The sequence below is a fragment of the Leptidea sinapis genome, chromosome 13 (genome assembly GCF_905404315.1).
Source record: "Leptidea sinapis chromosome 13, ilLepSina1.1, whole genome shotgun sequence".
NCBI classification, from domain to species: Eukaryota; Metazoa; Arthropoda; class Insecta; order Lepidoptera; family Pieridae; genus Leptidea; species Leptidea sinapis.
This window is the reverse complement of record NC_066277.1, coordinates 13,151,708-13,166,148: the sequence shown is the minus strand read 5'-3', so window position 1 is coordinate 13,166,148 and position 14,441 is coordinate 13,151,708. Positions and strand designations below refer to the sequence as shown.

The 14,441-nt window shown below is 39.9% G+C and overlaps 1 protein-coding gene across 28 annotated transcripts in view; it reads left to right on the top strand.

The window, feature by feature from the left end:
• LOC126967614 (dystonin) overlaps window positions 1–14,441 on the top strand; it is a 338,791-nt gene that overhangs the window by 288,526 nt on the left and 35,824 nt on the right. For all 28 annotated transcript variants that reach the window (XM_050812155.1, XM_050812167.1, XM_050812166.1 and 25 more), the window contains 22 exons: window positions 106–230; window positions 1,374–1,573; window positions 2,196–2,390; window positions 2,520–2,744; window positions 3,103–3,237; window positions 3,908–4,147; window positions 4,511–4,681; window positions 5,093–5,287; window positions 5,744–5,875; window positions 6,607–6,740; window positions 6,853–7,045; window positions 7,370–7,596; window positions 7,884–8,028; window positions 8,377–8,496; window positions 9,074–9,271; window positions 9,557–9,720; window positions 10,325–10,424; window positions 10,838–11,023; window positions 11,761–11,879; window positions 12,161–12,319; window positions 13,374–13,605; window positions 14,242–14,430. In XM_050812155.1, coding sequence (XP_050668112.1) covers window positions 106–230; window positions 1,374–1,573; window positions 2,196–2,390; window positions 2,520–2,744; window positions 3,103–3,237; window positions 3,908–4,147; window positions 4,511–4,681; window positions 5,093–5,287; window positions 5,744–5,875; window positions 6,607–6,740; window positions 6,853–7,045; window positions 7,370–7,596; window positions 7,884–8,028; window positions 8,377–8,496; window positions 9,074–9,271; window positions 9,557–9,720; window positions 10,325–10,424; window positions 10,838–11,023; window positions 11,761–11,879; window positions 12,161–12,319; window positions 13,374–13,605; window positions 14,242–14,430 — 3,784 coding nt within the window. The remainder of the gene's footprint in view (window positions 1–105; window positions 231–1,373; window positions 1,574–2,195; window positions 2,391–2,519; window positions 2,745–3,102; window positions 3,238–3,907; window positions 4,148–4,510; window positions 4,682–5,092; window positions 5,288–5,743; window positions 5,876–6,606; window positions 6,741–6,852; window positions 7,046–7,369; window positions 7,597–7,883; window positions 8,029–8,376; window positions 8,497–9,073; window positions 9,272–9,556; window positions 9,721–10,324; window positions 10,425–10,837; window positions 11,024–11,760; window positions 11,880–12,160; window positions 12,320–13,373; window positions 13,606–14,241; window positions 14,431–14,441) is intronic.

Genomic DNA, 14,441 nt, shown 5'->3' with positions numbered 1-14,441 from the left:
AAATAAAATTAGATTTCATGAATGTTACCAGCAACATTGCTTATTGAACACCCTACGTAAAAACCTTTAATATTTCCTAAGTATCTAATAACTAGATATTTCCAGATCTGGCGAATACGAAAACAACCGAACCTTGGGCGAGACATTCATATCGGCCTGCGACGTTGACCAGGACATCGTGAGGAAACAGCTCGATACCATGAAGGACAGATGGGACAGAATTAATAACGGTTCGCATATATAATGCATTTGGTTTTGAATGTAAACTTTATCTTCCACGGCCACTTTGTGAAATAACCTGCTGGCAGTGTTCCCGAACTGATGTGGCTAAAGGGCCTTTAAGACCGTTGCCGCGCTTTGAAGTGAGAGCATACTCTCACGTACCCTAAAGCATAGCTCTAACGTACTCTAAGACCACGTCAATCGGTGTCAGCTCAAACTTTTTATCAATAGCCCATAATGTGCCCATTCTATTAAGAAAATATAAATTATAGAATTATATAAGATAATTCAAACTTGTGGTTACCACCAGTTTGCTTATGCGTGTTTTGCAGTACTCACTCGTGGGTTGATTTTGAAGATACTTACGTCAATTTAGTGTAGCTAAAATAATAATAGTCGAATTGATTTATTGCTTGTGACAATATCGTCGGATAGTGTGGACTGGTCTAATATATGGCCAGGAAAATGATAGCTAGTCACTTTACGAAACTACGTAATCTATTGCATAAACTCAAGTGTAGGTGTTATACACCTTTCCCAACATTTTTAGGTATAAAGTCTATTTCCAAGAGGTAGGAAAAGCGTTTTATGTATCAACAGGCATTTGTGTTTTGCCCAGTATATTCGACTCAGATATGCCAACTAAAACCCTCAACTGCCATTGGCCTCTGCATCCGCCTTGGAACTCCAAAGTAGAGTAATACATTTATGTATCTTAGGGTCCCTAGTAATGGTACGTATATAGTATCTCGTATGTTGGAATCTGTTTAAGAAACAATAAACTAAACTAACTTAACCGCTTCTCCTTCTGTAAAGTACAAACAGAATCGCCACTAGCATTTCTTCATGCGAAATACTGTAATATTTGCAGCCCCCTATTAAAAGTCTGTCGTGGCTCTTTTCGTCCCCTTTGCACAAAGTGGATCTTTCTAATCACCGAAGGTTTTAGAGACACTGTGGCATTACTTTTGTATAACACTCGCGTTGGAACAAAGACAGCACCATGTCATAGTAACGTCTGCGTGACGTCATAATACATGCTTTACTTTTGATTGGTGATTTTTGTAGTGTCTGTTTGGACTTGACGTCACTAAGATGGCGGCCTGACGTTTCAAATACCGCGCGGGAACTAAATGTTGTTTTTATTACAGAGGTGCTCCAGCAGATCGAATACCTGGAGTCTACCAGTCGTAAGCTAGGTGAGCTGCTGGACAAGGTGCGCGGGGTGGAGGCTCCGCTGGCCCGCTGCGAGGAGCGCCTGCACTCGGCGCTGGGTGCTCCGCCGCAAGTGGCCCGGGACGGCCTCGCCACGCTCACTGAGCACCTGCACGCTCTGAAGGCGCCGCTACAGGTAAGACCTGGATATTTTTTTATGATAGTAAGAGACGAGACGAGCAGGACGTTCAGCTGACGGCAATTGATACGCCCTGCCCATTATGATGCAGTGCCGCTCAAGATTCTTGAAGAGCCCAAAAATTCTGAGTGGCACTACAATTGCGCTCGTCACTTTGAGACATCAGATGTTAAGTCCCATTTGCCCAGTAATTTAACTAGCTACAGCGCTTTTCAGACCGAAACACAGTAATGCTTCACGACAGATAAAGGCGCTGTCGTGGTACCCATAATCTAGCCGGCAGCCTGACCAAAGGAGCCTCGGTACTTTGTATATATACTATAGATGCCACGAGTAATAATTTTTAAATTATATTTTAAGTAACCGTATGTTAAGTGTTCGCCAATGCTATTACTTCCTCGCCAAACTGAAAGGATAAAAGAAAAAGAAAAGTTAAAGCTTTATTCATATACCTTCATAAAAGAAGACCTTGAAGGCCGGCAACGAATCTCTTGTCTAGGGATTTTGTAGATGTCTATGGGCGGCTGCCTCACTTCTCCTCAACACGTCAGCTTCTTGCCCATTTGCCCCCTCTTATATAAAAAAACAATACGTGACTAATTATTAATATTGTTGGCAGAACGTAAACGTAGCTGTAGACGATATCGTGTCGCTGGCCAATGAGTTCGCCGGACCCGAAGCAGCTTCTCGCGCCAGACAAGTTCTGGATGACACCGCCCGCTCGTTGGCTGACCGTCTACATGACCTGGAAGCCAAGACTGACCAGGCCCGGGAACAACTTGCTGGCGCTGCTAAAGCAGTCTCCTTCTTCCAGGTAATTTTGAGATGATTAAAATTTTAATACAAAATAGTAAGATATGTCATTAATTAAGTTTATACGAAGAAAAACTCTAGGATGCTAATTTATTATTCGGTCGGAGGTTAAAATAAGAATAATTTTCAGGACAAAGTGAAAGCCGTACAAACAGATCTGAATGACTTAGAGAAAGAACTGGATGGAATGAAACCCCCGGGACGCGACGTCAAGACGGTGAAGGCACAACTTGAGGATGTTGCCAAATTTTACAAGAAGCTGGAGAGAGCCATGGACTCAGTCGCTGATGCTGATAGAGTAGCAGAGAGTCTCGTTGATGGGGGATACGGAGAGGCTGCTAAGGCAAGAGAAAATGTAAGTTAACTTTTTACATAGAACTATTACAATACTCTACCTATGAATGCATATTTATTTAAATAAGGAATAATATGACATTATTTGAAATATTACTCATTGAACATGGTCCGTAATATCAATAACTTATATATATAAAAATACATTTAGCCAAAATAAATTTGTATTTCATAGATAATGTATTTTATTTTGAGAGTTTTCTGTTTTATTAAGAAAAAAACTTAAATATTTTTAGATATAGTTAATTGAAATACTAATCGTTTCGAGCATTTCTATAAATTTGAAGTACTATGGCGCGTTTTTATTATTATTGACATACGTGAACTAAGTAATAGATAATATTTTTTTTTGCTCACAGACATCTAGCCTACATAAGCAACTGAGCGAGATGGAGTCACGAACCAGAATGAGAGAACAAGACCTGGAGGATACACTCAGCAAACTGGAGGCCTTCTACAAAGCTTACGACGCCGTCATTGATGATATTGACGAGGTAATTTTTTTTATATAAGAGGGAGCAAACGGGCAAGAGGCTCACGGCATGGGAAGTGGTGAGGCAACGGCCCATGGACATCCGCAACAACAGGTGTAAAGATCGGCAACGGATCTGTAAAGAGATAATATATAGAAGAGAATAATATTACATTATTATTAATATACAAATTTTAAAAATAGGACTATGAATTCTCCGATCTAGTATTAGTCGGGCTCGCACAAGAAGGGTACCCGTACTATAGTACAATATAGAACACTGTGTAATTTTATAATACTCTTGTAAAAGAGAAGTTTTGTTTATTTGCATGGAGGACTTTTGGAATTTGCCTACTTGGTTTTTATTACGTGTCTCTATGACGCAATATACACACTCAGTTGTCGAACTATTGCGATTTATAAGATACTGCCCATATACACACATGAAAACATGAGTCGTCTTAGTAATGGAAACTTCATTTATAATTTAGTATCTTTCCAAATGACTCGAGTCATTTGGAAACTACTCGAGTAAAGCATATCTTCGCTTATATATTAAGGCTTATATTGTATAATGAAGGAAGGAAGTATCTCAAATCATTAAAGTTGATATCGTGGATATATGATAGTGTTTACAATTAAATAAAGTTTACAATTGTTAATTTTTTGTAATAATTAAAATTTCTCCACAGGCTTCAGAACAAGTTCGCAATCTCAAACCAGTATCATCTGACGTGGACCAGATCAGAACACAGCAGAAGGACTTCAGTGATCTCAAACAGAGGACCTTGGAACCCTTGGGCCAGAACGTGACCCATTGCAATAAGATCGGCCAGGGGCTTGTCAGGACGGCACTGCAGAATGTCTCCACCCAGGTTCTAGAGAAAGATCTGGAGAAGTTGAATGATAAATGGAATACTTTGAAAGAAAAGGTGAGTTTTTCTGTCAATTATATTATGAATATGATGAGGTTGGCTCTTTTGTACTCTTAAAGGTTTTCAGAAGCCTGTTAAATTTCTGTATCAATCTGGGCTGGTTTCAGTAAGAAAATAATTTGACACACACAACCAAGAGCCTCTTGATGCTAGACAACCGATGATAACAGGCCAGGTTTAATACTTTAGTGTGCGTGACAAGGTACGTCTTACACTCGCGATTTGTGTTAGTATTAGAGTCAACCTCAACTTTTTTCCACGTTTTCACAACTGTCACCGTATATCTAGACATATAAATGATCTACGAATAAACTAGTCCTCCTAATCACATAAGAAATTAATTCGTTTGTATTTGTGCAGATGAACGAGCGGGGTCGCCGCCTGGACGTCGGTCTGTTGCAGTCTGGTAAGCTTGCAGAAGCTCTTGCAGGCCTGGCCCGCTGGCTCGCAGACACCGAAGAGCTGGTCCGGAATCAGAAACCACCGTCTGCTGACTACAAGGTCGTCAAAGCACAGCTGCAGGAACAGAAGGTGAGATATTCTAGCCGCTTGGAATCTATATTAAACTAATATAGCGAGTAAGATTATAGTTACACAAACTTTTTGGCTTAGATTTTCCAAATTGATAAGAAATAGTCATACACATGTCAAAAGCCAGCCACGATTCTGGCTTTCCTTTGCGACACTTCGAACTTTTTGTTATACAAATAATCAAGCACTATAAGTATTAATTTCACGGAAATAAAGTTAAAAACCAATCTTTAACTTTAACTTTTGTAGCCTATGATAATTATATTCTGGCTTTTTCTATCTTTATAACACAGATTAACAGAATTCTTTTGAACGCGAGATTATTTTTTTCATCCTTTCAAGATGGCCAAGCAAATGTACATAGACAAATTATTGAATCAATCTCTTTCTAAAATTAAATCCTTTACACAGTTCTTGAAGAAAATGCTGATGGACCGCCAGAACTCTATGTCGTCTCTGTTCGCGATGGGCAACGAGGTGGCTTCCGGCTGCGACGGTGGGGAGAAGAAGGCGATTGAAAAGCAGCTCAAGGGATTGTTGCAGAGGTTCGACGCTCTCACCAGCGGGGCGCAGCAGAGGATGCTGGACTTAGAGCAAGCTATGAAGGTAAGATGATGGAGAAGGGGAGAGAGAAAGAGCTCTGTACCATTTGAAAGGGTAAAGTAGGCTGATATAAAATATATTTATTGTCAGCATAAATTATAACTCTTTATTAAATATATGTTTAGTACCAATATTCTCTGACGGCCGTTCCCAATATTCAGACTATCTCTTACTTGAGATAAAAAGCAATTCTATCGTTGACTTTTCTCTCCCAATAAACTTACCCATGGTAACTCACCTTATCCGTATATACTGTCTGTCAATGGGACGACTTCAGATTATTGACAGCTTATTACTGACAGTGGAAGGTAGTAATTTTATTTACCTCTATCTGTAGATAGTATATTGGGAACGGCCGTAAGGGTACAGTTACTTATGAACAGAAAATCGTGATATAAAAATATAATTAACGTGTTTACACTTTATTCACGCTATTAAACAAAAAACTGTATTGTTTAGGTGGCAAAACAATTCGAAGAACAACTGCACCCATTGGTTGAGTGGCTGGGAGTGACGGAGCGTAAGGTGAAAGCTCTGGAACTGGTTCCCACAGATGAGGAGAAGATTCAGATCAAGATACGGGAGCATAAGGTAAATGATCATCTAGAATCTAGATCATCTTGATGATGAATGGGACTTAGATTGTAGGTAGTATTAATTGATACAATTAAGCCTGTGTACTAGAGGGATGGGCAGATCCATTAGCCAGGGTAATTGCATAGTTTTCTGGCTGCCAAAGCTGTCATCAAACCCTTCGAATTCATTCATGATCCCTTTTCAGTACACATCCGACTAATCATTTACACTTAAAAAAAAATCTTTTTTACTTCATATACAAGACCATATGTAGTATCTTCTATTAATTAATAGACAAAATAAATAAGTGAACATTTTACAAAATCAAGTGGTACTGTCGGTTTTGAACAATAAGCCAGGATGTGGAATCATCTACCAGCCGGCCACCAGTATTCTCCAACCGGTAGTATTAAAAGCATACTCTCACCTCACAAGTCTCAGACACATCTGATATTACAGAATTATATAAATCTGTGGCGATATTCAAGTACTATCTATTGGAGTACTATTCCGCTAACCCCATCTGAATTATACAAATATATGGCGCAATACCCACTTGTAATGTGACACTCGGAAGATAAAGGACATTCGATGGACTACATGAGCTTGAGCCATCCAAATCGGCTATCGCTTTCGCTCTCTAGAGTGCCACAAAGTATTAAAATATACATACATACACTGATATACATATTTTGCCGCTCTATGAAAGTAGAAATGTAAATAATCAAGTTATAATTGTGATACAGAACCTACACGAGGATATCCTGTCGAAGCAGCCGCCGTTCAAGCAGCTGACAGAGACCGCGTCAACTCTCATGTCTCTGGTCGGAGATGATGAAGCCACTGCCCTTGCCGACCGACTACAAGCCGCCACTGATAGGTAAAACTATATGTATATCTCTATTTCAAATTGAATAGTTCAACCCATGGATAATAATTGTATAAGATGCCTTCTAATGGATTCATTCAAATTTTAAATCTATATTATGTAGGTACCAGGCCCTAGTAGACCACAGTCTGAATATCGGTGATCTTCTCGACAATAGCCGCAAGGGCTTACGTCACCTGGTGCTCACCTACCAGGACCTCTCCGCCTGGATGGACTCAATGGAGCAGTACCTCGCCAAAAGGAAGATACTGCCCGTCCACATGGAGAAACTGCTCAGGCAGATGGATGAATTGGCGGTGAGTTAATTATCACATTATAATAATTATAATAGCCGAACTTTCACAAAAATTATCTAGCTCTAGATTAGTGTTGTTATGGGTGCCATCCAGCGATATATTTAATACAAAATACATACTCAACCATTCCAAAATACGAATCATATATATTACCAGTTCAGTTTATATTATTAACATCCATAACTCAGATACAAACATTTGGAGCAATTATTTATTTATATAGATACAAGCCTGTCTTCCAGAAGGGTCAGCAAAGATCGCAAGCTTGCAAAGTATTCATGATTTGAAATATTATAATGATTTTATATTGAACAATGTTTTCAGGAGAAAACTGAGGAGATATCCACAAAGCAAGAAACCGTGGACAGTACAGTGGAGTCAGGGTTAGAGCTGATGAAGCATATCTCCGGAGACGAGGCTCTCCAGCTCAAGGACAAACTGGACGCGCTACAGCGGCGTTATCACGAGTTGACTTCCCGCGGCGCTGACCTGCTTAAGTTGGCTTCAGATACGTTGCCGCTGGTGCAGCAATTGTACAATTCGCATAATAAGTGAGTTAAATTCCACAGCTTATTAACACCTTTCTTACAATCTGCGGTAGTGATTTCATTAAAAGGGACGGGAGTGTGAAACAGGAATCCGGGGAAGTACGCTATTTGATTTGACTTATAATCGGATGATACCATCCCATTTACCGAGACCTTGCTTCTGTCAGTTAGCATTGTGTGCGTGTGTATTACGTGTTTTTGCTACCACAAGAGCTGAAATCAAAACTTCATAATATGTGATTAAATCTTCGTATAATCCATGTGTTTAACTTAAAAAAATGTGTCCACAGGTTAACAGATTGGATGACAAGCGCAGAGACTTGTCTCCAAGCCGTGGAGCCTCGAGAGGAAGATATTCTGCGGCTGGAAGGAGAGCTGCACGAGTTCCGGCCGCTGTTAGATAACATCAACCTGGTCGGGCCGCAGCTCTGTCAGGTACACAGTTACCGTACATCTTTATTGTATGTACAGTGTTCGTCTGGGGCAGTGATATCACACATGTGTCAGTCGAAAAGTGGAAAGAGTTAGTAAATGCTGCCGTAATCCATCCAGCTATCAGCAGCATTTATAAATTATTTTATTAAAGTTTCACCACATTATCATTATTGAAGCCTAAAGTGTATTTTTTAATCTAACCGGACGCAATCGGGTGCCGCCCTTTTTAAAAGAATACTTTTTTTAACTTAAACAATTTCTATCAACTTGCAAGGATGTTTGAAAAAAAATACTATAAAGTGCATGCTTCTTTGTTCCTATTAAAAATCAAGCAAATATGTTTCGCAGATATCGCCGGGAGAGGGCGCTATGCACGTGGAAGGTATCGTGACACGTGACAGCCGCCGCTTTGATGCCATTGCTGAGCAAATACAAAGAAAGGCTGAGAGACTCCTTCTCAGCAAGAAGGTAAGACAGCATTCTATTAAATTCTATTCAGACACAAAATTAATGAAATAATACTTAATATCTCACAATTTGTTTTGGACAATTTTTCTAAAACTTTTAACCCACCCATCCTGACCTTAAAATTATTGTGCAAGAAAAAGAAAATGTATGAGATGGATAAACCAACTTAATTAATTTTTTTTTTATAAATTGCAGCTATTTTGAAATAAATTCAAAATTAACACTAATAAACAATCTGTCTGTAAGTATTTTATGCGTGTATTACATGCTCTCTTGAGTGTATGTAAAACACGTATCTTATAAGTTGTAACAAGAATATAGTAATACGAGTACCCTTTACCAGCGCTTCTTTACTGGCTCTCCTTATGGTGGGGGACTAGAGGAAAAAACATCAACAAACGTAATCATTCGACAATAGGTGGTCCTCTCAACCCTATTCAATATATGGCCACATATATATAGTTTGTTGTAACCTAACAAGTAACACTATTGTAGCATTGAGTTTAGCATTGAGTTTTATGGAAATGGATCTCGCTGTTTTAAATGATCTAGGTCTTACATTATTTTTTTATTATAGCGTTCCCTGGAAGTAGTGGGAGACATGGAAGAGCTGGTGGAATGGCTACGCGCTGCGGACGCAAAGCTCCGTGCGTGCGAGCCGCCATCTTGTTCCGCGGACATTTTGCGTGCACAGATTGCGGACCAGAGGCCGTTCAGCGATGACGTAGCAGCGCAGCGTGTCCGAGCGAGAGAACTTATCGCTCAGGCCAAGAAGGTAACATTTTAATTTGAATGTGTGAATTCTAACAAGCATTTCTTTGTATGTCAGACAAAGACACCCAATACATTTAAAGATGAATTAAATGATTATTGTAGCTCCAAATTTTATAGTACGAGTGTTGCGCAGTCCTATTTGACCCGATTCTAGTCGCTGAATGCCACCATCGCACCAAACACCACTATGTGCTTCTCACGGATCTTTCTTTCATGTACTACCAAAATTAATGAACGAATGAACTTTCTTGAGTTAGTTTCCATTATATGCACTTTTGAAATCCAGGTGTTGCGAGAATGCCAGTCGTCAGAAGAAGCTGGCGTGATCAGAGAGAGGAGTGAAGAGTTGAAGGAAATGACAGAAGAAGTGGGTCATCTGAGCGCAGCGCGGCTTGCTGCGCTGGAGCAGGCTCTGCCGCTCGCGGAACACTTCGCGGACACACACCACGGGTAATGTTCTTACAGTTCATTTATTCTAACTAAAATATATAATATCATGTTTCGACCCACTACATTCGTCGAAACATTCGGATATTGTGTTGTAATAGCAATATATCAAATTCTGTAGTACTAGCTAAATAGTAGCCTTAATGAAGAACCTTATTGTATGAAGTGGTGTTAAATATGTAATTCTGGATAAGATTGTCATTCTTTATATTTTGTTTGTTTATTCCATGATTCAAGACAACACCGTGCCGCTCTAATGCCGAACAGCGTGTCTCTTCCGCGTCATCTTGTTCAAACCTGAAATGTATTATTTCAATATTCTGATATCAATAAGTATTCAAGAATAGGTATAAATAATCAAGAATACTTAAACCGAGCTTAAAAATATAAATGCATCATGTTTATTGATTAAATATTTTAATTAGAGAGACTTAACATTTATGTCGCAAGGCGACGAGCACAACTGTAGTGTCTCTCAGAATTATTGGGTTTTTCAAGAATCCTAAGCGACAGTGCATTATACTGAGCAGGGCGTAACAATTATCATCAGTTGGACATCCTGCTCGTCTCGTCCCATATTGTCATAAAAAAAATATTTTTGTTACAGATTATCATCATGGCTTGACGACATGGAGAGGCAGGTACAAGTGTTGGCAATGCCGGCGTTGAGACCAGAACAGATTGTCCAGCAGCAAGATAAGAATGAGGTATACAACTTAATCAAACTTTTAATTTTGAACGGACATTGCTCGATGAATACCCAAACCACCAGTGTTTCAGTGGTCGGTCATCTAAAACAGCTAGTCCACAGACAAAAGACAGGTATGAGGCATAGATATCGCTGATTGACTTTTAAAGTTTATCAGTTTAAAATTTAATGTTTTTGGCCAGGAACATTCAAGGATTACAAAATATTATTTTTAGTGTACTAACAAAGTTTATGTTGAGTGCAAAAAATAGGTCACAATTTTTTTTTTATGTAATCACGGACCTACCAAACGAATGGATTGAAAATCCTTATAAGCAGAACATGCAAACCTATGTGATATGCACAACTTATTAAGTGAACTACTTTTTCATCCCGCCATTTTCTTATTAATCATGTGTTGTTACTTTTCAGATGCTCCAACAGTCGATCGCCGGGCACAAGCCGTTAGTGGACAAACTGGTAAAGACCGGAGAGGCCCTGTCCCGTCTGTGTGGTGAAGACGACGCAGCCAAGGTTCAGGATATCGTGGATGCTGACTGCGACCGATACAATGCGCTCCGAGCAGAGCTACGACAGAGACAACAGGAGTTAGAGCAGGTATTGTAACGTCTATTGGTGTTTTGTACATCGATATGGAGATAAGAATATTAGTTGAAAGTCATTGTAAAGCAAATGTGGATGGAAAGTGCGACTCGTGCACATTGTTCAATCGGATGATGCACTGAAATGTTACTTACATTTCAGAGCACCAAAAATACGATTTATTATATGAGAGGGTTGATAGTAGTGAAAGAAGTCAGTTAGGTATGTTATTAGAAAGACTGTATGATTGATCAAACTAATTAAATAAGTAAATCAATAAATGGCACATGTGGAAGTTAAATGAAAGTTTTACATTATACCAACTACAAACATTTCGGAAAAGATGAGCGTTACTGAGAAGTGGCAAATATCTGCTCAACGTTTTAACTTAAGTAAGTGAAAAAATAAAATATCTATTTAAATCACGAAGATAAACTTAAGGGTATTTGAGTACAGTTGATAAAGGTATGATACGAATATAAAATTAAAAACATTTGAAATATAACTTTAAATTAAACAACAACAGCAGAATTCTCGATGGCAAGATTAGAGCTGACCTTAAGTAGGGCCCGTTCGAGCACTAAGCATACTTCAGCCATCGTCACAAGCTACATTTAAGTTAGCATGTGACATCATTGCATAGCACTATTTTATCTCCACAGTTATTTATTGACATTATCTTCTCTTGTATCAATTTCGGGGACAGTGTAAATTATAGAATGGCATTATTATTGGGATGGTTCGTTTCCCAGGCGCTACAAGAGTCTTCAGTGTTTGCGGAACGGCTGGAAGGAATGGTTCGAGCCTTGGCAGGGGCACACGACCAGCTCCAACACGCCGAACCAGTCTCCGCGCATCCTCATAAGATACAGTAAGTATAACCTTCTAGTTGCTTAGAATCAGAAATATATTATAATTTTAATCAATCTTGCCCCGTAGGACACAAAGTGTCATTTGGGTATGTCAATAACAAACAAACATCGAAACTTATGAGTTACGATGAGTTCGCCTATTGCAGTTCATCGAAGGGAGTTCTTGGATAGCTACAGGTAACGTATTGTAAAAGCGTACACATTGCCCCACAAACGAGTCGGTAACTTTACATGGATAAAACTACTAAAGATAGTATCTAACATTGAGTGACTCCCACAGAGACCAGATCGAGGAGAACAATGCGCTGATAGAAGACCTGGATAAGCGTGCGGAAGCGTACCGCGCCGTACAGCGGGCGGCCAGTGACGTCATGAGCAAGGCAAGCGCTACGGACCCCGCCGTCAGGGACATCCGGGCGAAGCTCGACAAGCTGAACAAGTGACGATATTTTCTTCTTTTTCTTGTTCTTTTTATTCTTCTCGATCGATACGCTCTTTATTGTTAAGATGTTTTTTTTTATGAAAATAAGGGACGAGACGAGCAGAACCTTCAGCTGATGGTAATTGATACGCCCCGCCCATTACAATGAAGGTCCGATCAGGATTCTTGAAAGACCCAAAAATTCTGAGTGGCACTACAACTGCGCTCGTCACCTTGAGATATAAGATGTTAAGTTTCATTTGCCCATTAATTTTACTAGCTACAACGCCCTTCAGACCGAAACACAGTTATGTCTAGACATAACTGCTTCGTGGCAGAAATAGGCGACGTTTTGGTACCCATAGTCTAGCCGGCATCCTGTGCAAAGGAGCCTCCCACTGGTAAATTAAGTAGTTAGTTTCAATAGGGGTAGATGTAATACGCCTCACAATTTCTCGCAGCCTCGTCATCTGAGTTACACAAGAGCACACTAACGTCAGTTTCCCAGGAAGGTACCTCTGCAGAGATTCTTTAAGATGATGATGATTATGAGAGGATCTTTGTCACGTTGCTGACTTAGGTTCCTTTTGGTGCTTGAATATTGGCTGTTGAGGTTTCACATATGATGCCTCCGAGGTGGGCATTTTTGTGCCGTCAGGCATTATTGGGTTTTGGTATGAAGGGCGTTGTAGCTAGTGAAATTACTGGTGTAATGAGACTTAACATCTTATGTCCCAAAGTGACTAACGGAATTGCGATGGCGTTCAAAATTCAAGCATTGCATTGTGCGGCAGAGCACTTATCATCAGGGGAATATCTGGTGCTCGCCTTGTGAGTTGTTTTCATAAAAAATGACAATTTAGGGACCTTCCAGAAAAGAGCATACTCCCACCTTAAAGGCTGGCAACGCATCTCTTGACACCTGTTGTGAGACAACCGCCCATGGACATCCATGGGTGGTTGTCTCACCACTTCCTATCCCGTGTACCTCATGCGCGTTTGCCTCCTCTTATATAAAAAAAGGCATCCTAAGGCTAAGATATATATACAATAATTGAAAAATGTGCTTCAGACTATGGGATGAAGTGCAACGCGCCAGCAACAACCGCGGCCAGTCGCTGGAGAGTGCTCTGGAGATGGCACGCCGGTTCTGGCAGCAGCTGGAGGCGGTCATGGCCCAGCTGGGGGAGCTGGAGGACACCCTGGCCGCGCAGCCGCCGCCCGCTGCTCAGCCGCACCACATCCAGCACCAGCAGCTGCAGCTACAGGAGATCAGGCAGGAGATTGACCACACCAAACCTGAGGTAACATTCAATGCAAATTCTGATAAATTATAGTTGATATCTGAAGTCAATTTCCAAATATGCAATTATTGGTGATGATTATGAAGCCACAACCTAAGAGTTGACAAGACATATAAGATTTATCAACGATGCGTCACTCGAACGGTTGGCTGAGTAGAAGAGCGCTCGGCCGGAACCCAAGAGGTTGCGGGTTCGAGTCCCGCATCATTCACAAATTTTGGTTACAAATTTAATTTAAATTCTAGTTGTTTTTGCTAAAGCGAGTATATTCCTTGTGAATTAAAACCGCTACTATGCAGAGTTGTGAAACGTTTGAATGAATAAATAATGTTAATTAAAAAATAATAAACGGTAACTAATAATTGAAGTACATGCGTGGTCACATGCATTATAAAACGAAAGATTTTGTATAAAGGATTGATGTCTAACATCGCTTTTATGTTTGTTAGTCAAAAAATATCAATGTTAAAATTTACTTTAATCAAATTGGCCAATCCTTCAGAAGAGTGTGAACTTGGAAATTGAAAATTTCAATATCTAATACATAATGGACAGCAGTACTATTATTGTTTTATTTTTATAACATTCCAAGTCAAAATTAACATTTTAAGAATTTCCTAAACTATATTTATTCAGGTGGAAAAAGTCCGCAAGACCGGTACAACGTTAATGTCAATGTGCGGAGAACCAGACAAACCTGAGGTGAAGAAGAACTTAGAAGACCTGGACACGGCCTGGGATAACATCACGGCGCTGTACGCAAGGCGGGAAGAGAATCTCATTGATGCGATGGAGAAGGCAATGGAGTTCCATGACACATTACAGGTACGATAAAG